This window comes from Dermacentor albipictus, chromosome 8, assembly GCF_038994185.2.
Source record: "Dermacentor albipictus isolate Rhodes 1998 colony chromosome 8, USDA_Dalb.pri_finalv2, whole genome shotgun sequence".
In the NCBI taxonomy this organism is placed as follows: Eukaryota; Metazoa; Arthropoda; class Arachnida; order Ixodida; family Ixodidae; genus Dermacentor; species Dermacentor albipictus.
Window position 1 is genome coordinate 87,652,558 of NC_091828.1, and position 24,585 is coordinate 87,677,142.

A 24,585-nucleotide genomic window follows, 5' to 3' on the forward strand; every position below is an offset into this window, starting at 1 on the left:
GACGTCGCTCGTGGCGACACGTGACTTCAAGAATTATTCAAGGCACTATCTGTTATTTGTGTGATCTGTTCCTTGAATTGACGAATTGAAGTTTAGAGCAATAATGAAGCACGCAAACGGAATGTCTGCGTGTTTTTTGTTTTACTTCGCACCGAAGCAAGAGAGATGTACTTCCGTTCCGCTTCGTCTGCTTGTTCCCACGGTCGTGCAGTCACGTGTGTAGGTACCGAAACTATGCCATTTTCTACTGTGTTCCAGCGCATGATCATGCTCTGCGACCTGCTTGTTCTACCTCAGTATTCGTGTAGCACTGAATTATACCGCTAGTCACGTGTCCTTGTGCACAGCACGCACAATAGTGCGCTGCGCGAATGAGACAACAGCTCGCGCGACACTGTGAGCGAAAGTGCGTAGCGTCGAAAAAAAAAAAAGTGAGGAGTGTCGTGAAGCACTTTGGGCAGTAGGTGTTCGCGACTAGAATGATAGAGCAGCGAGAGGTAATACAGCCGATGGAGCAATGAAACAAGGTTTGTCTCTCTCTTCGTCGTTCTTTCTCTCAAAGCCACAGCCCCACTGTTCCTTAGTTTACAGTACAGTTATCTCCCTCGCGGAAAAGGAAGCCGTCCCGGCGACCTACGGGTAGGACAACACAGGCGGGTCATAGTAGGGCTTGAGACGCTGGGCATGCACAATTTCGCGTCCTCGACGGCGACGGTCCAAAGGTAGCTCGAGGGGTTCCACGATTTAGTTGACTGGAGACGTTTGGTTGATCACGTGGTATGGGCCCTGGTACTTTGATGCGACTTTCGGTGACAGTCCACGGGTAGGGGCTGGAACCGAAAGCCACACTAGCGAGCCAGGAGTATGGGAAGTTTCTCAATGGTTCTTCTGGCGTTGCTGGTCTGCTGCTGTAAATATACGGGATAGCTTGCGACACTCTTCTGCGTGTGCAACAGCTTCGGATAGGTAGTGGTTTCCGTGGTGTCAGGGCGGTACGGAAGGATAGTATCCATTGTGGAAAAGGGTTCGCGTCCATACAGCAGAAGGAAGGGCGAAAATCCCGTGGTAGTCTGCGTGGCGGTGTTGTAAGCGTAGGTCAGAAAAGGTAGAACATGGTCCCGTTTGGTTTGGTCGGATGCAATGTACATGGCCTGCATGTCACGAACAGTGCGATTAAAGCGCTTGGTCATGCCATTTGTCTGCGGATGATATGCAGTAGTGGTGCTATGAATGATGCGACTAGAATGATAGAGCAGCGAGAGGTAATACAGCCCATCGAGCAACGAAACAAGGTTTGTCTCTTTCATCATCGTTCTCTCTCTCAAAGCCACAGCCCCACTGCTCCTTAGTTTGCAATAAGGAGAAAAAAAAAAATGAAGACGCTCCGCTTTCTTTTTTTTTTTCCGTATGCGTCATGCGATCCTCGAGGTCCGGTGTGGGAGAACGCAGGGAAGAAATATCACTTGCGGAGGCTAGACGGGGCGGGTGGAGAGACCGTCTTGCTTGGCAGTGGAGCCCACCTGCTGAAATCATGGGTTCGCGGCACTGAAATATTTATATCTTGGCTATTAATGAGCCGATTTGAATAATTTTTGCTGCAGAACGCTCCCTAGAGGACACGTAACAACTTCCAGCGTATAACCAAAATTTGCTATGGGGCCTGGTGAGGGGCCCTTTAAACTACATCTGGCCGTGCATCGAAAGGGGACAAATTTGACCTATTTATTTATGTCTTATGTGAATGTGTTGCAATGTTTACAAGGCTTTCGCAAAAATCCTGTTCACAAATTAGTGGTGTAGTTGAGAGAGAAGTGCATAATATATATATTTTGCTGCTTTAGATGGACTATTAGATACAGTTTAGAAAACCTTATAGTTTTTATTGTTGAGTTGGAGAGTTCTAAGCTTGATAGTTTCGTTTCCTGAACTTTAGCAATTTTCAACAATACTTATTAAAGACATGGACAGGCTTAATAGGAGATTTTCTTGATACGGTCACCAGATTCTAACTTTTTCATTTAAATGTACGACATCATCATATTCGGTGAAGTGGGTGCCGAGAGAAACAATTCCCTTTTCCCATGTGTTTAGATTGGAACACGCGAGCTAAAGCTTCCTCTGGACCCTTCCAGTGTGGTTCAGGTACCGGTACGTTTCCTCATTTCTGCCCCACCGTTTCACTGACGTATACCCGTTCGTTCTCCACTATATCAACTCGCATGTTCGAAGTAACACGAAGTTCGCGAGGTCCGAGGTGGATCCCTTGTGTGTGGTTTAATTCTGGAAGCAAATTTTCTCCTCGGGATTTGCTCATCCTGGGTTTTTGTTAGCGGCACCGGAACGGGTTCCTACGTGCGCCGCGAGGAGGCGCACGAGTCCGCAAATGGGAGGGCCGGTTCCCGGACTTTGTGCACCGCTGCGGCGGCGATGCTCCGTCCAAATATTTGCGCAGCAGCGAAGGGCCCCCACTCTTTGCGTGTTTCTGCCACCTGTCGTATATGTCCGTGCAAGGCTTTCGATGCGAAAGCGTCAAATGGCCCATTGAGCGAAAAAGCCAGCGTCTGTCGTCTGTTCGAATGCATCGCGTAACCACGCGAACAACAAAGGACAAAGAAGGAAACACACAGGACAGGCGCGGAACTTCAAGTTGAAGTTACGCGCTTGTCCTGCGCGTTTCCTTCTTTGTCTTTTGTTGTTCGCGCGGTTACGTGACGCATTCCAATATCGACCACCAACTAGCCCGCCTATCGCTGTTAAATATGTCATCTGTAGCAGCGAAACGGCACCTAAACTCCCATTGCCGTCGGCTGCGACGCCAGGTCACGAGCTGTGCCTCGACTGCAGTCGCTGCTGTAGCCACTGTACCGTGACGGAGCCGAGCGGGTGAAACGTAGCACATGCTGCCGCTTTAGCGCACCATGCGTTGCGTGAGGGGAGAGGGCATCGCCGCGACGCCACGTCACACTCACTCTCGGCACGAGCGCTCCTCCAAAGAGCAGGGCGGGCGAAAGGGGACACACGCATGGTGGCTATAGCGCGCCAGCCGTTGCAGATTCTGACCCTGACGCAGCGAACAAGTACGGAGAACGACGCCGTTTTTGAGTCTGCTGCGAGTTCTTTTTTCTCTCCGTCAGACAGATAGGATTCTAGGGATTACCTAAGAAACCATTCGTCGTTATCTGCATGTCATTCTTTCCCTTCAGCATAACCAAAAATAAACATTTGTGCTCGTTTTATGAGACCCGAGAAAAAAACAATGGACGCTGGTGGTGCGTCACCTTCGACAAAACTCTGCACTGAAAGGGTTAACTGCTCCTCCTTACAGAACCGGCGGCCTCGCTGCGTACCCGATTGGCTGCGATCAGAACATACACTGCAACCTCGACGAAAACCACGAAGGTGCTCGTGCAACTGATTATCGAGGATGTGCTCAACACGCTATAAATAAAAAGCATGATGAAGAGCATCATGTTCCTGCCGGAACTGCAACGCCGCTATCTGTAGCAGGAGACCGGCGCTGTTTTGTAATGTTATACACGAAGTTTTGAGAACCCTCTTAGACAGCATACGGTGGCTAGTTGAGTTGGCCAGCTCTGATCTCCTAATTATCGTAATATAAGCTAGTTCATTTTATTCGATGTTGTTTCCTTAGCCTATTGATTTTATCGCGATAGCGATTAACCCTTACGCACATGCATTTCTATCTTCTGGTGTATCGAATATGTTTTCTTTTAGTCTGTATTATTCAGTCTCTATATCAGAGCGAATTGTGTTAGCTTTCGGGAGGCAGGTGAGCGAGCCTCCTCGTCTACACCGGGGCGGCTAAAGCCCCTTAAACTTCGTAAAGTACTGCCACGCTTTGAAGAATGCCGCCTCCTCCTCGCGCGCTCTGGCCTGGGCCGACGCCGCGTCGCTTTTGGCCTAATAGCATCACGTGGGCCCTCGCGCCGTGCAGCAGCGCCATTTTTGCTCGAGAGGCGTCTACGGAGCGGCGAGGAGCTCATGTTGGCGCCGTTGGTACGCTCGAGCAGTGTAGGTGGCGCCACGGTTGAGGAGGGAGCGTGGAAGAGAGGAGAAACGAGGAGGAGTGAAGGCGGAGGAGGATAGTGTCGCTACTTTACGAAGTTTAAGGGGCTCTAGGGGCGGCTGCGCAAGAGCGCCGCCGCACGCGCCATGCCTTGGAGGTAACGTGTGCTGGGTGCAAAGGCTGGGCGACGCGGGATGGCTGATGGCTTCGCAGGCGCCGTGTTCCCGCGCGCCTTGTTCGCGTCGAAGCTACAACAAACACGAAGGGGAATTCGCTCGCCGCTGCTGCCTCTCTTCGTCAAGCGAACGTTATTTTTATTTTTATTCATTTATTCATACTGTCGATCCCATCAGGGATCATAACAGGAAGGTCATACATAGTTATCTTGCAGCGTAACAATAATAATTAGCGCGATATTAAGATTGCACATAATAGCCATGCAATTAGCGGAGGCAGACAATGTAGTAGGCAGACAAGTAACGTTATACACCGTAATAATGTTAATAAATAAATTGACATATATAGTTCGCGGTCATCGAGTGAAATCTGTTCATGTTTGCTAGTACTCGCGTGACACGTCGCTGGTCAATTTAATTAGTAAGCGAAGGTTCACTGTAACTTATGGCGTTTTTCACTGGTCGATCTGGAGCAGCCGCCTGAATCCTCGAGCGAGCGCTCGGCTTTCACCAATCCGAGTCTGCCAGTGGAGCGCACGAACGCTCCGCGGGAGATCACACAGGAAGTCTGCGTGCACGTGACACAAACCGGTTCCGCAAACTATGCCCAGCACAATGTTGTGCGTACCGACCGGGTACCGATTTCGCTTGAAGACGGAAGTGACGCCATGTGACGCGTTCTATTTCCGCCCGAATCCGAGTCTCGGCGGCGGAGCAAGTGAGAGCGATCCGGCGCGGAGCGAGTTGATCCGAAACGACCAGTGGAACGCGCGAACCCGCTCCAGATCGACCAGTGAAATCCGGATTCGTTGCCGCGGAGCAAAAAATCCTGCTCCGAATCGACCAGTGAAAAACGCCATTATAGGGCCGGTCTAATACACTGCTTCGCCTTTCTGGAGAAACTGCGATTGTTTTTTTTTTTTCAGAGCACGTCAGACAAGCAGCATATGGGGTTGAAGAATGAGACATTTTATTGTTGTGATGCTTTGTGCGCATTAGAGTTCGTGAAGCGTTACTGCGAGCAACTTGACTCTTGCTCTCCCTCCGCAATCATTTGTTCATTCAAAGAAAGCGCTCATGTCTTCAACTACCTATTTCATACATTATGGCTTTCTTTCATCCTTAAACCAAACACTCGAAAGACAGGACTTGATACGCGACAAAAGTCTTTATTTCCAGGGTCAAAATATAAAGAATGCGATAATAAGGAACACAAGGTGTTCGATATGTTTACGGCAAATACATAAATACACAGCCGCCTCGGCTAGACAGCTGTCTTTGTACATGTGATAACCAGAGAAAAAAAAGAATGAGAGCAAAAGAAAACAAGGACGCCATCTCAAGAGAGAGAGAAAGAAAGGCCACTTCGTAGTCTCGCACCTGACGTGTGTACATTTTGGAATGAGGAATACACTTTTACACATTTCATTGTCTCTCTTGATTTTTGTCTGTTTACTGCGACAGTCGTACATCAGGGCTTGAGAACCTTCTGGTGAGTCGGTAATTCGGTCTAGTTCTTGGGCTACTGCAATACTTGGGCGGAAGTACCAACCTTGCATGATTTCGTGCAGGAACTAACCCTTGTACTTTCTCATGACTTAGCGTGGATACAGAGTTCCTGCCTTACGGTTACCGAAATTTGTTACAGCCAACTACGAAATTCAAAACAAGCTCGCAAGCAATCGCTGCCCAATTCGCACGTAACAGCAATGACGTTTTGCTCAAGCCTGCTCCTAAATCATCTGCAATGTTGCACGCGAACGAGTTCTTTCCTGTACAGTGCGAAATGATATGGCTCAGCCGTTTAATTAATCAAACACTTGCTCCACAAAACCCCCGGTCCAGCCAGTCTTGGTGACGCTGGGTGCGCTGCATAGGGAGATGAGAGAGTCACCTGGGTTTGTTCAAACATGTACGGTATTTTTTTTAAAATTCAATGTTTAACTTGTTGACTGATGATAGCCGCACACTGTTTGGCACCTTGGCCGAGGATGAAGTTTTCGTGGAGGCCGTCGACCACCTTGATCTCGACCTTGCCATCACAGCACTGGAAGAAAAGGCAAAGAAAAACAAGAACACAGATTAACACAAATTATGCGTAATCCACGCGCTGTGCAAATCGATACAAACCAAGATTTTTGTTTTTTTTTGGTGTTTGAGAGGGACGCCGTTCTAGAGCACTGCCCGGGCCCGGGCGAACCCGAAAGCTCGGGCCCTGTCGGACCGTCCGAAGCATATGTCGGCGGGCCCGGACCAGACCCAGGCTTGAACTCGTGGGCCCGCCCTTACAAATTTTTGATAGAAAGTCTATAGACAATCTATGGACGTCCGCCCTTACAATTTTTTTATAGAAAGTCTACAGATAGTCTATAGACTGTCTATAGAATTTATATAAAATTTTTTGTAAGGGCGGGCCGGGCTCGGGCTAGAAGCCACGGGCCCCTGCCGGAGTCGGGCCCTCTCATTAAAGGACGCAAGGCGTGTCGTCGAGCACACGCGAACATTATGCATTGCATGGCCCAAGGCATTCTGTGCCAAGCTGAAGTTAGGCGTCGAAGGGGCTGGCTCTTGTATACCCTATAGCAAAAGAAATAGAAAAACAGATGAAGTTCAAAATTTTACTCTTTTCCACAAAAACGAACATAGTTCTAGCGTAAGGATAAATAAATTATGCAAAAAAAACAGCTCTTCAAGCCATTTCCTTGTTACCGGTTTCTAGATCGCAGTATTACAACTCTCGATACTATTATATTATTTTAGCTCTAACGCAAGGGGTGTGTCTTTCTACTTGTGCGTTTATTTTATACTGTATTCTCGTGAATTCGACTGTTTCTCTCTCTCTCTCTCTCTCTCTATATATATATATATATATATATATATATATATATATATATATATATATATATATATATATATATATATATATATATATATATTTATTCTACATAAACTCGCCCAATTGCAAACTAGACCACCACTATATAGCACAAGACACTTCGAAGACTGGGCAGTACCGACACCAAGGTCAAACTATGGGAAACAGTGTCTGAGGTATACATTACCCACACTCCTAAACTATTACAATTCGGTTGGTTTCAATCTGTTCTCTTCCTCTCTCAATGAGCTCCGGCTGATGTACGCGATTGATTTGTAATACTTCTATGACCACTATATGTATATTTTTCTTTGATAATCTTCGTGACTTCTTGAGTAATGTATATGATGTGCAAAATTATGTATGTACGGTATAAATGCGTATATTTGAATGAAAGAATGTGATGCTGCCTCTGCCCAAATGAGGGATGGGGGACTTGTCAAGCTGTTCAATGGACAGCTTTTTTTCCTCCACCCCTCCATCTGTATCTTACAAGATCTGTACTGTACAAGATGGAAAATAAACTTTCATTTCATATCATAAATGACCTCATAGTAACAAATCGTACAATTAAGGTAAATGCATGCTCAGCAGCAGAAAAATAACAGGACCGGCAGTGGGCCAGATCACTGATGTTCCCATGGCAGAAACACGGATTTCGGTATTCTGTTCATACACTCCAGCTGATTAGACCGCGAGAAAGTGAGGCTGACACACATGCGTACAGTACGTGTCATAGATAGTAAACATGTAAGTAAAATGGGATATTTTTCGTTTTTTAACTTACTGGCCGGGCCTGGTCATGCGCACCTGGACCCCGGCTAAGCTTAATAATGACAGCCCGGACACAGGCCTGGCCTGGGTTTAGTAACACGGGCCCGGGCCGGGCCGGGGCTTGGTATCACGGGCCTGGCCGAAAGATAAGGCCCACGCAGTGCTCTACGCCGTTACTTTTCAGTGAGGCTTCTTTTCGTGCACACATACATACCCCCATGAGCAACATGAAAGGGAACAGCGTAATTGCCTTCAAGAGGCCGCCGTGGCTCAACGTAGATGCCACGCAGAAAAGTGTTGAACGGCATTAAGTGCCTAACCGCATAGTTATCTGTTCGAAATGAACACATCCAATTCGAATCCTCGCTTTACGGGTAACCGTTGCTGAAACACGAATGTGGTGTTTCCTCTCGCGTTGCCTCCCGACTACATGCGTACTGCATACAATACATCGTACGCATAAACCTACCTCACGATAAGGTTAGGCGCGCTTTCATCGGGGACCACTTCACTCGACCTAAAGGTGTGGCCCTGCGCAGCCGCAGACGCGTCTGCGTGACGTAAAGTCGTGCGTCGCACACACTACCAACCGAAACGTCGCGTCGAAGTGTTTCATGAAAGTATACTTGATCGCCCCCCCCCCCCCCCCCCCCTGTAAACGACAAGGTTCGGTTCGGCTTTTACCACTGCGCGTCGACGTCGTCCGGCTTCGCGTTATGCTATGTTCACACTACGGTCGTAACGCGCGTAACAGCTCTTTTGGCGTATCGAACGTAACGGCTGTAAAACACGTTACGGCAGTTAAGCCGGCACCTTTGTTCACATTTACTGCTGCTTAAATTACGGCTTTTACAACAGGCCAATCAAATTTGGAGCTGCAGAATCGACGTCACCACCGGTCCAATATGGCTCCTGCTAACATGCGAACGCTGGCCGAGATCGAAGAAATTCACGCTCAAAACAAACTTATAGTCATGTATTCAATCGCCCAAAGACGACGAAGGCGACGCAGAAGAGTTTGGGGAACGGCAAGTATTTCTCGACAGGGCCGCGGACGGCGATTTTCACAACCTTTTCGCCAAGCTCCGAGTTGGTGACGCTGCGATGTTTCATAACATCATGCGCATGTCGCCCCAGCAGCTCCGCTTCCTTGAAAACCTAATGAGACCACTCATCGAAGTTCGGAGCACGCATCTGCGGCCATCGATTTCCTCGGCGGATAAACCAGATGAACTGAAAACAGTCTCGCAAGGCGCACTGCAAAAATTTTCACGAACACAGCCAATCCTGCGCACGGAATGGCGGAATGGCACTTCCCGCGCCCGGAGCTGTCTGCAGACGGGAGGACGGAAGTGTCGTCACCGGTTGTTGAAAGCCGAAAGCTTATCGGTCATTGGCTGTGTCGCAACGGTCGTAACATAACAGTCGTAAATGTTGCCGACCCTTTAACACTCTCACCCACGATTTTTGCGAGAATTGTGCACGTTGGTACCTTTACGTTCGCAGTCTGAACTAGACGCATACGCTTGTTGCGCTTCCGCTTACGTTTGTTACGAAAAATCGGCGCCTTACGAACGTAGTCTGAACATAGCATTAGGGAGCAATCAGGCGGGCAGTCGCGTTTCAAAGCCGTTCTTTGTGGCGTGTCGACGCTACTTCTCATTAGAGACTTTTAGCGTGTCCGGTATTCGGGCAAGCGCGGGCGGTTTTCCGGTTTAGCGGGGGCGTCAAAGTGAGCGGCCAGATTGGTGGCGCCAGCTGGTGGCGCAAAGCTCAACCACACAAACACAGAGCTAATTACTATATTCTGCTTAGCTGCTGGCGTAAATTTTCGACAGTGGCGTAATCGTGTTCACAATTACGCCGCTGCCAAAAAATTTGCACGAGTGGCGAGGCAGGATATGGTGAGTCACTGCAGTTTTAGCTATGCGTTTGTCTGGTTGAGCTCTACAACACCAGGCGGCTTCACCGCTCACGTTTACGCCCCGACCATCTGGTAATCCGCCCAAACCGCTCCCGTTCACCGGAATAGCGTACAAGCTAAAGGTCTCTCTTTATGGGAAACAACGTTCGCGGAGCTCGTCGACGCTCGTCGAGGACACTCGACGCGACTCGACGTCGCGTCGACCAGCCGGCACGCCCTCGCGCTCTGAGTCACGTTTGTGGATGCGCATCGAAAACGTTTCCCTCGCTCCGCTCGACGCCTCCTATGCGTGCATATGACTGTTCCGAACTCGGCATACACTCCACCCATATTAATGCGATTAGCATTGTTAGGATATTTACCGCACTTCCCGCTGTTTATCTGTGTCCTGATGAAAACGTGTTCCTTTCACGCCAGCTACGTCACTAGGTATGCGCTACCGGGTATGTGCAAGTGGGTATGTGCCGCTCTTCATAAAAATGACCATAGCATATACAACATATCGCCACCAGAGTACTGGACTGCTAATCGCGTTACCGTCGTCGACCATCTTCAAATGATGGATGCGCCGCCATTTTTCTTTTGTTGGCGTTAGAGTTCGCGTTTGCGCTTAGTGTACAATGCCCTCGTTGCTACGTGACCTGTCGTTTATTGATTATCTATGGTGCTGACACTCTATCAGTGCACCCCACGCAGAGTCTGCCCCCGAGGATTTGAGGATTAGAGAAGAAAGAGGTGGGAGAGGAGGAATGGAGCACCGCAACGTCGCGTTATCCATCTCCTACGTTTTTCCCCCGCATAGGGACCCTACCTCCTACGCGATGGGGATGGGAGCAGCATGTGGGATGGCATGTCGCGTAACGCAGCTCAAACAAGGACACAAAAGGACACAGGACACACACACACACACACACTCATTATTCCTTGTCTTCTTGTGTCCTCTTTTTCTATCTCGCTCCGCCACACTGCTTGCCATTCCATGATGATCAACCAACAAGTCCACATAGCCACCCTCGTTGACAACGTGTGCGGTTTTGGGCAACACATCTCAAGACTTTTGTCATGCACCAAATCATGGCTTGAACGCAGCGCATGTTTTTTTTTCAGACTCCTCAATTCACAATCGTGATGGCGTGAAGTATGGCCACAAGTAATTTGGAGACAACTTTTTTTTTCGTGCCCTTCCAGGCAGGCCGTGTCCTTTCACATCCTCTCATGTTTTTTTCAGACAGGAGACTAATGTTTAATATGACACAGAGGTCCAAAATTAGCGCAATGTGACGCATAAGCTTTGTAGAAATATTGGGAACTGCCATGTTTAACACCGGCACCAAGTTGGCAACATTAACAAATAGTAATCTTGCGTAAACGCTTTAGGTATGGGACATAGGCAAAGTAACAGGCATGACGAACCTATGTCTCCGTCTATAGAACAAACCTCATTGCCGATGTCTCGTTTGTAACGCTCGTACCAACTCGCCCAGGGTTCACAACTTGTTTCGTAATTACAGTTGCTGACAGCGCACTTTCTGAGGTTAATCTTAGTGTTGGTTTCTTTTCATGCGTGATATTTCTAGCAATCGTCGTCATTGAGGTAATTGAGAAATTTGCGAAGTGCAAACTTCGGCTTGCATATATTATGAAAAGGCATTTGATTCAGTATAGAGTTACCAGCATTCATAGAGGCATTGCGTAATAAAAGAGTACAGAAGGCATACGGGAATATCTTGGTAAAATTATACAAAAATTCCACATCTACCTTGTTTCTCCACAAGAAAAGTAGAAAATTCCCTAACAAGAAAGGAGTCAGGAAAGGAGGTACAATTTCTCCAATGCATGCTTAGAATAATTATTCAAACTCTTAGACTAGGAAGGTTAAGGAGTGAGGAACAACGGCGAACATGGCAACCTTCTGTTGCAGACGACATTGTCCTGTTCGGCAGCCCTGGGGATGAATTGCAAGAAATGATAGAGGACCTTTACCGAGAAAGTGTAAGAGTAGGGCTTAAGATTAACATAGATAAGACAAAGCTAATGTTCAATAACCTGGCAAGGGAACAAGAATTCATGACTGCCAGTCAGCCTCTAGAGTCGTACAGAAGTACGTTGATCTAGGTCAATTACTCACAGGAAACCCTGATCACAAGAAGGAAACTTGCCGAAGAATAAAAATGGACTGGAGCGCATACGGCAGGCATTACCAAATCCTGACTGGGAGCTTACGATATGGGGCAGAAACTTGGAGGTTAACAAAGCTCGAGAACATGTTAATGACATCGCAAAGAGAGCTAGAACGAAAAAAATGCTTGGGGTTGTTAAGTTTAAGAGACAGGAAAAAAGTGGTTTGGATCAGATGCAAACGGGAATCGCTGGTATTCTAGTTAACATTCGGAGAAAACAATGGAGCTGGGCAGGTCATGTAACGCGCAGGACTACAGTGCTAGTACACTGTACGCAGGACAGTTAACCGGCAGACCATTAGAATTACAGAACGGGCGCCAAGGAAAGGGAAGTGCAGTCGAGGACAGCAGAAAATTGGGTGGGGGCCATGAAATTTGGAAATTCGCGGGTTAGAATCGGCTAGCGCAAGACAGGTGAAATTGGAGATCACTGGGAGAGACCTTCGTCCTGCAGTGGACATGAAAAAAACCTGCTGATTATCATGATAATGATTTCTTGCAAATTAAAATATGTTTCCTTAAGAGCCACTGGACCGGAAAGGGTTAAATGAATTGCTCATGCGCAAGCGATTTACGAAGAAAAGAAGAGAGAGAAAAGAATACAGAGAAAGGCAGGGAGGCTAACCAGAGGTAGTTCCGGTTGGCTACCCTGCACGGGGGGAAGGGTTAAGTGGAATAAAAAGAGAAAGAGAGTGGAAGGGGGAGATAGAAAAAAAAACAGAGACGAGCACGAACAAAGCGCATACGCTATAGAGTGGTAGGGGGCGGCATTTTTAAAGTCTGCCGTGAAGCCCCGTAGACCGCAGGAACCTTAATAACGCGAGTAAGGCCTTCAACGCGGATGTTCTATCGAAGCACGGACCTAAAGCTTTGAGTTCTGATAGTGGACTATTGTCCAGAGAGAGAGAGAGAGAGAGAGAGAACAAGGATAGGAAAGGCAGGGAGGTCAACCAGAACAGCATCCGGTTTGCTACCCTACACTGGGGGTGGGGGAAAGGGGGAATAGAAAGAGGAAGAAAGGGAGAGAGTAGGCATTGAGTACGTGTACGAGGGACACCATACACAAAGACACTATAAACGGTCTCTTAAACCGGTGCCCTTCAAGTACTGCACTAGTGCACGAATCGCTTTTCGAGCCAGTGACGGGTGTGGCCACGGTCCGAGTATCTTTGACTCGGTGAACGGTCTCGAGTCTAGTCGGTGTGAAGTTGCTCGCAGAGAGAGGGGTTGGACATCGTAGCGAGGGCAGGTACACAACAGGTGCTCGATGGTTTCCTCGCACCCACAGGAGTCGCACATCGGGCCAGTTGGACTATTGTCCAACTGGTCCAGTACTCTGCACAGCACTTGTCCCTGGGAACTATATCGCGGGCAGGCACAGATAGTATGCGCGGGCGTCTCATCGATGTTGCATGTGTCGCACGTGGGGCTGTTGGCCATTCTAACGAGGAAAGCATACCAGTTCGTAAAGGCAACGCCTAGTCACAGATGGTAATAATAATATTTGGGGTTTTACGTGCCAAAACCACTTTCTGATTATGAGGCACGCCGCAGTGGAGGACTCCGAAAATTTTGACCACCTGGGGTTCTTTAACGTGCACCTAAATATAAGCACACGGGTGTTTTCGCATTTCGCCCCCATCGAAATGCGGCCGCCGTGGCCGGGATTCGATCCCGCGACCTCGTGCTCAGCAGCCCAACACCATAGCCTCTGAGCAACCACGGCGGGTGGCCACAGATGGTACATCATGGTCTCTTCACGTCGGGGTAACCCAGGCGGAGAGAGTTAAGCGAAGCGTTCGCCTCGCCACTCACCTCGGAGAGGCCGTAGTCGAACGGCAACTGCCTCGCCATCTTTCGCGGCCTGGTCGGCTTGACGAGCACGATGTCGCCACGGAACTTCGCCTGGGGCTTGTAGTTGGTGCCGGACAGGAGGAACTCGTAGAAGACGCGTGTCGCCGCGGCCACGTCCGAGCGGCTCGGTCGTACGTCGGGGTACGCCTTGAGGAGGATGTCTGTGGCTGCCTCTTGCTTGGCATCCCAGTTCGGGTGCTGTTTCATCTGGTTCCGGACCTGCGTGAACGGAGGACGAGAATTCTTTTCGAGATAGAGCTCACGTACACTGCATGGGCTGACAACAGCAGACGTGTTGGACAAAGTTGCGAAGCTCAAATTTATTGTACCCGCCACGTACCCGTGTTGCTAACAGCGCTACACCGACGTTGGCCGTTTGAGGTATAAGAAAGGTGACGAAAGGTGACAAATTATTGAGGACCGTAGCCGAGAAAGTGTTAGAGTATGGTTGAAGATTAACATTCAAAAGGGCACGTAAACCTCAATAGCCGGGCAAGAGAACAAGAATTCGTGACTAGCTCTCAGCGTCTAGAGTTTGCGAAGGAGTGCGTTCATCTAGGTCAATTATTCACAGTAGACCGTGATCATAACAAGGAAATTTGCAGAATACAAATGGGTTGGAGCGCATACGGAAGGCATCACGATATCGGGACCGACAGCTTAATTAACGCTATCCTCGAAAATAAACGTGTTCAATCATTGCATGATATCGGTACTAACACATGGGCTGCAACTTGGAGGTTAAAAAGAAGTTTGCGAAAAAGGACTACTCAATGAGCCATGAAATGAGGCATGTTAGATGAGCTTTAAGAGACTGGAAGACAGTGGTTGGATTATAGAGCAAACAGGGGTAGTCGATATTCTAGTTGACATTAAGAGGAAGCAAAGCCGTCGGGCAGTTCATGTAACGCGTAAGGCGGATAACCGGTCTACTAGAGTTACAAAATGGGTGCGAAGGCAAGGAAAGTACAGTCGGGGAAGGCAGAGAATTAGGTGGCACGATGAAATGGGAAATTTGCAGGCATAACTTTGAATCAGTTAGTGCAAGACAGGGATAATTGGAGATCGCTGGAAGAGGAGTTCAACCCACAGTGGATTTAAATGAACTTAGGCTGACGACGATGATAAAAGAAAGGAAAGAAGAAAGGGAGAGAGAGAGAGAAAGAAAGAGGGAAGGCTTTGCCTTGTTTGACGATCATCATCGATTGCTTATGGGGCAATTTTTTATGTAAAAAATTACCATAAAATCCGCAAGCACCAGAGACGTATACAGAGCCTTCTAGCCAAGATTGTGGTGCTTTAGCCACGCTTGAACACATGCTCTGGTCTTGCGAAAGAATTGAAGACTCGGCGATCAAGGATGCATCCAGGTGGGAGGCTGCACTTCGCAGCCCGGACCTGGATGAACAATTCTGGGTTGTCCAGCAGGCTCACGATGTGGCCGTGAGGCTTGGCCTTCCGGTCCCGACGTGGGAGCGGTCCGCTTAGTGATTAATTATCACTACTTGCAGGACCAAATAAAGTTTTCCTTCCTTCCATCCTACACCCCCCCCGCCCCCTGCACAGACACACACTTATAGGGTACGACGTGAAAACCGATGCCCACCTCTATGAAGTCGATGTCCATGTACTGCATGAGGAAGGCACAGAAGAGTGAGGACTCCTCGTCTTCCTTGCTACCAGAGAATCGCGACAGGTGTTGACTGGTGTGCACGGACATGTATTGTGGGGCGCCGTCCAGGAGGGTCAGGCTGCCTACGGAGGCTCCCGACGCTTGCAGCTGGACGGCTATCTCGAAGGCCACTGCGGCGCCGAACGAGTAGCCGACCACGTGGTAGGGACCCCTGGGCTGGACCTCGACGAGTTTCTGCAACGACGGAAACAACAAAGGAAGTCGCACAAGGAGGATTTTAACTGACACACGTCAAGGGGGAGAAGAAAATGGGAGAGAAGTTGCACGTCTGCACAGGTCTCCGAGTCGAGCTAGAACTGTGCCCGATTTTGCGGCACGGACAGTAGCAATGCTTTGTTGACGTGCTCTTCTAGATGCAACTGTGGGTACAATGCACGAGGTCTCGGCATCAAACGCGGCCGCAAAAGCAGCATTCAGATGAGGGCGGAATGTAAGAACGCTCGTTATCGTGCATTGGGTGCACATTAAAGTCCAACTGGAACAAAATTTCTCTTTGACAAATTCTTTTTATGAATGAGTAGTGTACACCATTGAACCTGTCTTGGCAAATCGGCAGGACTGATAATCTGTATAGTTTTCTTGTTAACATCTTTTGAAGCAGCCCCCTAAGCAGACGACGCGCGCACCTGGTATTTGGCGCTATGACGTAAATCCAAACGCGACGACTCCGCAATGTTTTAGCGTGCCGCGGGCAGCTGCAGGCGCAGGTGCTTGCCTCGCTACGTCCCTGGAGCCACGTCACTCACAGTGACCAATCGGAGCGCGCGGTTGTCCGAGTGTCTAAACGGCGCGGACGCGGCTAGCTAACGGTTAGCGGGCTCGCCGCGCCACCTCGCGGCGTCTGCAGTATATGCGCTGCGCAGCAGACGATGCATGCAGTCTGCAGACGCATCCAGACGCAACTGCCCGAGTACGCTCTGACGCTCGTGCGCGGCAGTGTGGCTGTGATACGTTGCGCATACCGGATTTTTCCTGCAGCAGCTTGACCGACGCATAGTGGGTAAATGCAGATTGCGCATTTTGAATCGCTATCAATGGCAAGCGTACGCGCGGTCTGGGCTTTTCTCAGAGGTCACGCCGAGGTGCCGTGCTTTGGGCCTATAGACGCATCACTTTTTGCGAGTGGCGTCGCTTTATTTTTTTTAGGTTCAGCAGCAAAAACGGCTATTTTTGCGAGCTTCTCGTGACACCTCCTGCTGGTGGTGGAAGGTCGGGTGAGTTCACGTCTGTGTCCGGCTGATCGCTGCGGTAACGGCACACCTGGACACGACGCCCAACTCCGAAACCAAACTACCAGTCGTGTCGCGGTCCTGCACAAGCCACGGACAACGCATCTCCATTCTCTTCCTCTTACGCTTCCTCGTTCTGCAAGCCTCCTCAAGCTGTCGGAATAGGGCGCTACACGACACTCGTATTTGAAACGTCAAATTTTGCACGGAGACTTCCTATATATCTACGTTACCTTAATCTAGGTTTTTTACTTGGTTCAAAATGTTGTTGCAGTTGGCCTAAAGAACTCCAGGTGGTTAACGTCAATCGGGAGTGCCCTTTTACGGCGTGCCTAGGCGCAAAAGACCCATATTTTTTTTTTACGACAGGTACAGACTATAGTAACGATGTGAAAGTTACTAAGAGGATGACTTCACGCTTAGCGTCGCGCTTAGTGTTACGCTTAGTATTTATACGGATACAGCAGAGTTCAGAAATAAGTAACGTTTGTGTAGACACAAAGAGAGTTCTGAAAGTGCCCCTGGTCAATTTTAGTTAAAAGTTACTTTCTTTAGGCAGAATCTGCATGTGGTTTTAAAGACACGTCACTTGCTGAAACCTAACAAAGTACGTCCGCCAAGCTACATACTTGGCGCACCCCTTGTAGCGCAATAAAAACAAACACAAATAAGAGAAGACTCCACGGGCGCCTATGGTGTCAGGTCCACTGTTCTTTGTGCTAAGGCAGTGTCTATATTGCTGGCAGCAGGCAGAGTAGCCAGGGCGAAAAGTTTCCGACAGTTCTTTCCCATTGGCTGCCCGCAACCACCTGACTTCTCTGCCGGCACATTTCCGCGCGGGTATTGCGCCAGCAGTTCGCGAACAAAAGCAGTTCGCGTAATAGTTCTGAGGAAACCCGCAAGGTGGAGAGAAGTAATTAATAAGGGAAAAACAGACATCCACCCATTCGTAGCAGTTGCTACAAAGGAAACCCATACCGGTTCCACGAGAGAAAAGCCTCGCAGTTGAAGAAAATTTGTAGAAATTGCTACGAATGGGTGGATGTCTGATTTTCCCCTATTTAAAAGCAGTTCCCGAACCGCCCTCTTCTCTCCTCGCGACGGGTGACCCGACTCCTCTTGGCAGGAACTATCCGGTCTCTGGTCTCTCTGGTCGCCTCTCTGGTCGCCTGGTGGTGAAGCATAGGAACAGGGGTACACCGACAGTTGACTCTCAAGTTTCGCCAGCAGACAAGTGGCGTTGTCGCGGGCAGCCAATGGGGACGAGCTGGCGGCGATATAGCCACCGCTTTGTTGTTAACTTGCGCTACAAGTTCTTCACGAACTGCCAGCCAACTTTCCCCAGAACGAGTCGTTTTGAATCACCTGTCGGTACACGGCGGCCATCTCCTCTATGGACCAGCCCGAAACGTCGGGTGTCCTCTGCACTCCGACAGCTCGAACGGGCAGCTGGCTGGCCAGCTCGGACAGGGCGTTCACGTGACCCTCGACAGGGTGCACGATGAACACGGGCGATGTTCCCTCGAGGCCGTTCATCTCAACCAGTATGCTGCGGGGAACCAGCTCCTTGATGAGCGTCAGCCGCGGCACCTCGGACACCTCTGCGGGTTCTGGAGACAAAAGGAAGTACGAGTTGATGACGTATAGTGCTGGTCGCATCAGATAGGGAGATGGTTGCAATCTACGCGAAACCGTGTGCACGGCCAGCGAATGCAAGGCGTCAGATGCATCTTAAAGCAAAGTACTCTTTGGCGAACCCTCTGGGACGACTTTCCCGACGGTGGCAGCTGGATGCTGCTGTCTTATCCATAACCTCTCACTTAAAGGAACTGGAATTGCGTTCGAAATGGTCGGGAACGAACCTCGGTGCGGGGCAGCACTGGAGCACGATGCTCTAACCATTAGGCCACACTCGGACGCATTTACTTCTATGGTGCCGACCCCAACTTGTTCTGTGAGTCGTACTCCGCGTGTGTCGCACTGCGTAGCGACCGGGGCTCGAAAAAGCACGCGCTCGCGTCCAAGCAGATGGGAAGGAGCTGAGTGTTTGAATAGCTTGTACCGTGGATGATGCGGCTTGGGCGACGAGAGCCTTTGGTATGACCTTGCACTGACGTTGCAATAACCCAGAAATGCTGGTTTTGTGTCGGAATCTATGCACACACTCCTTTTCGGCGTGTATATTCTAGCAAGATGCGTCGGATGTGCCGCAATATTTTTTAATGAAACAAAAATGTTCCACAAGCCGCAGCCTGACCATCTGCACTTAATACTCGCGTTTAAAGAAATGTGTAATTCTTAGGAAATGTTGGCGCGTTTAATTGACGCCGGGTACTGCCTTGTACATAGATATGCGCAACTAATAAACACCGTGCACGTATGCGAAAAAATAAATAAAAAATAACATTCGAATTGAAAGTCCCCTCATACGTTCTATATCATGGCCTGCGACGTTTAGAAAACGAAATCCCTAACAAAACAGGCCATCCTGCAGCCTAGGCATGCATAAACTGAAACAGAGAGAACCGTGGGGTACAGGCAATGCACGAATGCTCGATCCATGCCAATATACACTTGTCACAATTCCAAATTTGACTGCTGGGCTAAACGAAATGTTTAATTTTTGTTGATGACATAGTCTCGAAACTTTTGCTACCAAGGGTGCGACATTCGGAGTCTTGCATTCAATAGTGAGGGAGGCGGTGGCGATTTACGCGAACCCCAATGAACTCCACCGTAAAATGCCAGGTGGCATATGAGCTTCCAAATTTAGGAAAAATGTACGGTAATTTTTGCTTTTTCCAAGCGTTGCGGCTTTGTGTGTTTTCTATTACGCAAGGTTTTTTTATGCATTTGTCGCGTTTCCTTTTTCTTTTTTGGCGAGAAGATGCGCCTGTCGGCTTTCGAGCTTTCTAATTCGAAAATTTCCAACCTGATTGGGTACACTTTCACAAGATCATTCATGTGCTGTAGCACACAGGCGGATTTAATGTGCACTGAAGTTTAAATACACGTGCCTTTTCGTATTTCCTTTCTATCGAAACGGCACCTGCCATGACAGGGAGTCGAAGCCTCGACTTCGTGCTCGGCGGCAAGCCTTCTTATTCACTCGTGCACTGGTTTTGAGAGCAATGACATTTCTATGGGAGCATCAATTGGTTGCGGCGACGAAATGTTGGATACACTGACGAGCGCAGTGCGTTCAAAAGCACCGCTGACAAATGCTCTGCGGTGGGCATTCAGGGGAGGAGACGACAGGACACTTGGCCACTCATCATCATCATCATCATCATCATCATCATCCTGGTTACGCCCACTGCAGGGCAAAGGCCTCTCCCATACTTCTCCAACAACACCGGTCATGTACTAATTCTGGCCATGTCGTCCCTGCAAACTTCTTAATCTCATCCGCCCACCTAACTTTTTGCCGCCCCCTGCTACGCTTCCCTTCCCTTGGAATCCAGTCCGTAACCCTTAATGACCATCGGTGATCTTCCCTCCTCATTACATGTCCTGCCCATGCCCATTTATTTTTCTTGATTTCAACGAAGATGTCATTAACTCGCGTTTGTTCCCTCACCCAATCTGCTCTTTTATTATCCCTTAACGTTACACCTATCATTCTTCTTTCCATAGCTCGTTGCGTCGTCCTCAATTTGAGCAGAACCCTTTTCGTAAGCATCCAGGTTTCTGCCCCGTAGGTGAGTACTGGTAAGACACAGCTATTATATACTTTTCTCTTGAGGGATAATGGCAACCTGCTGTTCATTACCTGAGAATGCCTGCCAAATGCACCCCAGCCCATTCTTATTCTTCTGATTATTTCCGTCTCATGATCCGGATCCGCCGTCACTACCTGCCCTAAGTAGATGTATTCCCTTACGACTTCCAGCGCCTCGCTGCCTATTGGCCACTTGGCCACCACTGACCCTCGATTTCCTGCGGCGCGGCAGCGGCATTCGCTGCAGAGGACACCCGCTCGCTGCTGGCACCGCCGTCAATCTCGCGCAGCCTGTTGATGGTGAGCTGCCGGATCTCTTGCATGGACAGGGTGAGGTCGTAGTCGCGCTCGATGGTCTGCTTCACCTCGACGCCCATGAGTGAGTCCATGCCCAGCTCTCCGAGGCTCATGTTGGGGTTCAGACTGGCCGGGTCCTTCACACCTGCGCACGGGTCAAGCATGTCAAGCATATAAGAGCGTCACTACAAGAAGAGGGAAAACAGGGGGGAAGGCGGGACATGGAAATTCCAGACGATGAGCAAAACGAGAGCAAGGTGAAAGCGGGAGCCAACGTTTTGACAAGTGGACCTGTCTCTTTCAAGGCGAATTATGCTTTCCTCGGCACAGTATGTACAGGTAGGGTTCTTCTGAAGACAGAGAGGGTAAGGCAGGTGGGTGCGGCGACGAGCGAAGGTGTGTTAACGGCGAGGGTGTAGAATTGAGAGTAGAGGAGTGCTGTGCACAAGGCCGGTGACACGGTCGTCCGTCAGTCACATGTCAACAGCAGTGTGTCACTCGGCGTGTCAATGGCGAGCACAAGAAGTGGTCGACTAAGTTAACTTGTCTATAGTATAATACAAGCTTTAGTCTCAAGAACCGTGTCATTTTTGCAGCACTTATAGATTTGTCTACATACTCATTCTAAGGAAAGGACCCGAAGACTAAGTCCCAACCCGGAAGCTCATATTCTGTGATAACGAACGACACTCACGGGATAGCGTGTAAGTGTAGTCTTCGCCTAGGTTCTGCCTCGTCTGAAGAGCTAGCGTTATAGATTTGCGTCCGGGCTTACTGCGGTAATTCAGTTACGCATGCCACTGGTGAGCTTAGGATAAGTTACCTAACGGGAAATCGATAAATAGTGTCCTTAAGCGCCACTTTTTGGTTATAGGAGATACGCGAGATCGGTCACCATTCTTCTCCTGCTTCAGACCGCACATTGCTACCTCTGCGATGTCCCCAGATAGAATGCATCAGAGCTCGCCGCTGCTCACCCAGGATGTGTGTGATGGACTGGACAAGGCCCTGCTTGTTCTTTCCATCCGACTTGGTGGAAAGGTCGGCCTTGACCAAGCTCGAGACGACCGGGTGTCTTTGGCTGAGGAACCTGTCCATGACGGCCATGCAGGAGCTGATCCGCTGGGGCAGGCTGCCGCCGACAACCACATCGGCACCCATGGTGTCGTGGAGGACGCCGACATCACCGATGGCGCCCCACTGGATGGCAAGGCCTAAACGGGCATAACAGCATGGTATCCTAAAGTCCTCCCCATTTACGCTTCTGGTATGGAGTAGGGTACTCGTCTAGACAAAGATGACATATCATAAAGTTACATAGTTTATCTGATGTCACTACTTGTTTATGACCAATCTTAAGTCTATGAGGGTAGGTATACGTGAGGGCTGCTATAGCTATAGCACTGTGTGGTTGTCAAATGCGCCTTTCTGTGTCGCTGTCATTCAGCTTACGCTACAACAACGTAGACGATACCAAAGGCGCTATAACCTGAAGCAATTCCAAACTTTTCTATACCAATTCTGCAATGAGCCCTCGGCGATTGGTCGAAAACTTTTTGCCCCCCCCCCTTCTTCTGTCTGTCACGCGACGTCACAAAAACAGCAATAGCTCCCCATCTGATATGACGTGTACACACTGATTATGCATGATTGGACCGAAGAAAAAAAATAGTTGTTTCTGATTCGACGCCTTTTCGTCATTAGCCTTCAGCTATTGGTCAAAAGTTTTCGGACTGTACCCACTTCAGCTGCCCGTCCCGCGACGTCACAAAACCACGAACATTCACCGCGTCAAAGTGACGTGCACGCCTTAAAGATGCATTAGTATGCCGAACAAAACTGAATTTTTTTCTGAATAGCCGCAGGCTGCCCCGTTCCGAAAGGAATAAAAGATGGCCGCCGCGGATCGCTCAGGCACTGACCGGAGAACATGGGTTTATTTGCATACAATAAAGCTTTTTGCGTGGCCATGTAACGTTTTCGAGCACTTTTGGCACGTTTACGACCTCGCTCTGCCAACTATTCTTTGTTGAGTATCCATTTCAGTGACATTCTTAACCTTCCGTTGCATGCCGCTGCGTTTTTTGACCAGCCACCGCAAGCTAAATAAGGGAAAATGGAGCAGTCGCTGACTTGGCCGGCCCCATTGAATCTCTCACCACTTGAGCGTGCTCTTCGCTTCTTGTCACTCAATTAGTCGAGACAAGCCGCTCAGTGTAGGCAATGTTATTCGTTTTTAAAGCAAGCAAAAGTGACTTCCTATAAACGAGGAAAGCGTTTGATTGGTCTGTTTAGACAATCCTTCAGGTCACCGCCCGATGCTTGCGTCGGCTGTCACGCAAATTTGACGTCAGGAGACTGGAATAAAAAAAAAAAATATTGGAATGGTTCTACGTTATAGACACCCAATTTTGACTTCTTAAAGCTATTTAAGTCGAACTGGTACATCACCAAAGTCGCAACAATACATTTGGTTGTTTTGAATTTTTGAACTATATTTTTGGCTAGCATTCTGTTTACAGTTTAGACGATTACTTATTCGCGCTTGCATCCTTATTTGTTTCATGGCGCACCTTCAGTTTTCCAGTTCGTTCTTTTCTTTCTACACTCGAGGTTCTGGTTGCAGTGCTCGCAAGTTCGAGGACAGAGACATAAGTTGAACGTCCGAGACAGACCTTGTTAATGGGCCATTAACCACGACAAACAACAACAACAACAACAACAACAACAACAACAACAACAACAACAACAACAACAACAACAACAACAACAACAACAACAACAACAACAACAATGAACCAACCTAAAAAGTTGTGTGACCGAATTTGATGTGATGACCTCTTCATGCAACACGAATTTCCGACCACCATTAGCGCTAAATTTGCGCTGTCACATAACGATAATGCAAACCATTGAGTACGTTCACTGAATACAACATGCTCACCGGGAAGTCCTTCAGAAACCCGTCTCTCGCAGATCCGCTCCATGACGGAGTTGGCGTAGCCATAGTTGGTCTGTCCGGCGTTGCCTCGGCCGCAGGACACGGACGAGAAGACGACGAAGTGGTCGAGCTGCGGGCACGTTTTTCGCGACAGTTCGTCCAGATGTTGCGTGCCGTCAACCTTGGGCTTGCACACGATCTCGTAGGTGTCTGGCGTCTGGTTCTCAAGCAGTGCGTCGCGTAGAACCTGCGGGCCGAGAAGGGAGCATTCGCGGAGGCGCTAACCGCAGACGCTTTGAAGCTGCACGGCAGTCGGTCGCAAGAGCATCGGATCGCAATGCCACGCTTCTTATTTGCATGAACATGTGCTCCTTCTAATTGAACAACCCATGTGAACCAAACTGAATTTGTTTTCAGTGGCAAGAGAAGCAGGGACGTGAACCCAGCTTACCCATTGCACTATCTCGTGCCTAGCTCCACAGTCTACAGGGAAAGCTGCGACTGACACACGCCAATTAAGAGCAAGAAGTGACAACATCTCTCGAAGCAAGTAACGCGCGTTGGGCACCGCTAATTGAGCCGTGACCCTTCCATTCAAGTGGCGTTACTTACGGCAGGATCAGCGGCCGACAGGTAGTCACCCTTTTGATATTTAGCACTGATTATCCACATCGCGACCTGCATTTTTTTCTTTTCACACTTAACGGAGTTCCTAAGGCAATATGCAACGAGTATTTGCGCGTGTGAACACTACAGCCCACACTCAGGCTACGTTCGCAAAGCAATTGAAGCAGGAAGCTTTAAAAAACAAAAGACTGCGACTGGCCAAGGTGGGAAACACACGCGTAGAAATCATTGCGTCTGTTACGACCGGCTGTACCAGCAAGACATACC

The 24,585-nt window shown here is 49.0% G+C and overlaps 1 protein-coding gene across 1 annotated transcript in view; it reads right to left on the reverse strand.

Moving 5' to 3' along the window:
• Positions 1-5,990: 5,990 nt before the first annotated feature.
• The window catches only part of LOC139048833 (fatty acid synthase-like), a 57,759-nt gene continuing 39,164 nt past the window's right edge, over positions 5,991-24,585 (reverse strand). The window contains exons 16-22 of the mRNA XM_070523685.1: positions 23,695-23,938; positions 21,728-21,964; positions 20,662-20,895; positions 18,098-18,342; positions 15,417-15,677; positions 13,772-14,029; positions 5,991-6,250 (exon numbers count right to left, since the gene is read on the reverse strand). Coding sequence (XP_070379786.1) covers positions 6,137-6,250; positions 13,772-14,029; positions 15,417-15,677; positions 18,098-18,342; positions 20,662-20,895; positions 21,728-21,964; positions 23,695-23,938 — 1,593 coding nt within the window. The 3' untranslated portion in view covers positions 5,991-6,136. The remainder of the gene's footprint in view (positions 6,251-13,771; positions 14,030-15,416; positions 15,678-18,097; positions 18,343-20,661; positions 20,896-21,727; positions 21,965-23,694; positions 23,939-24,585) is intronic.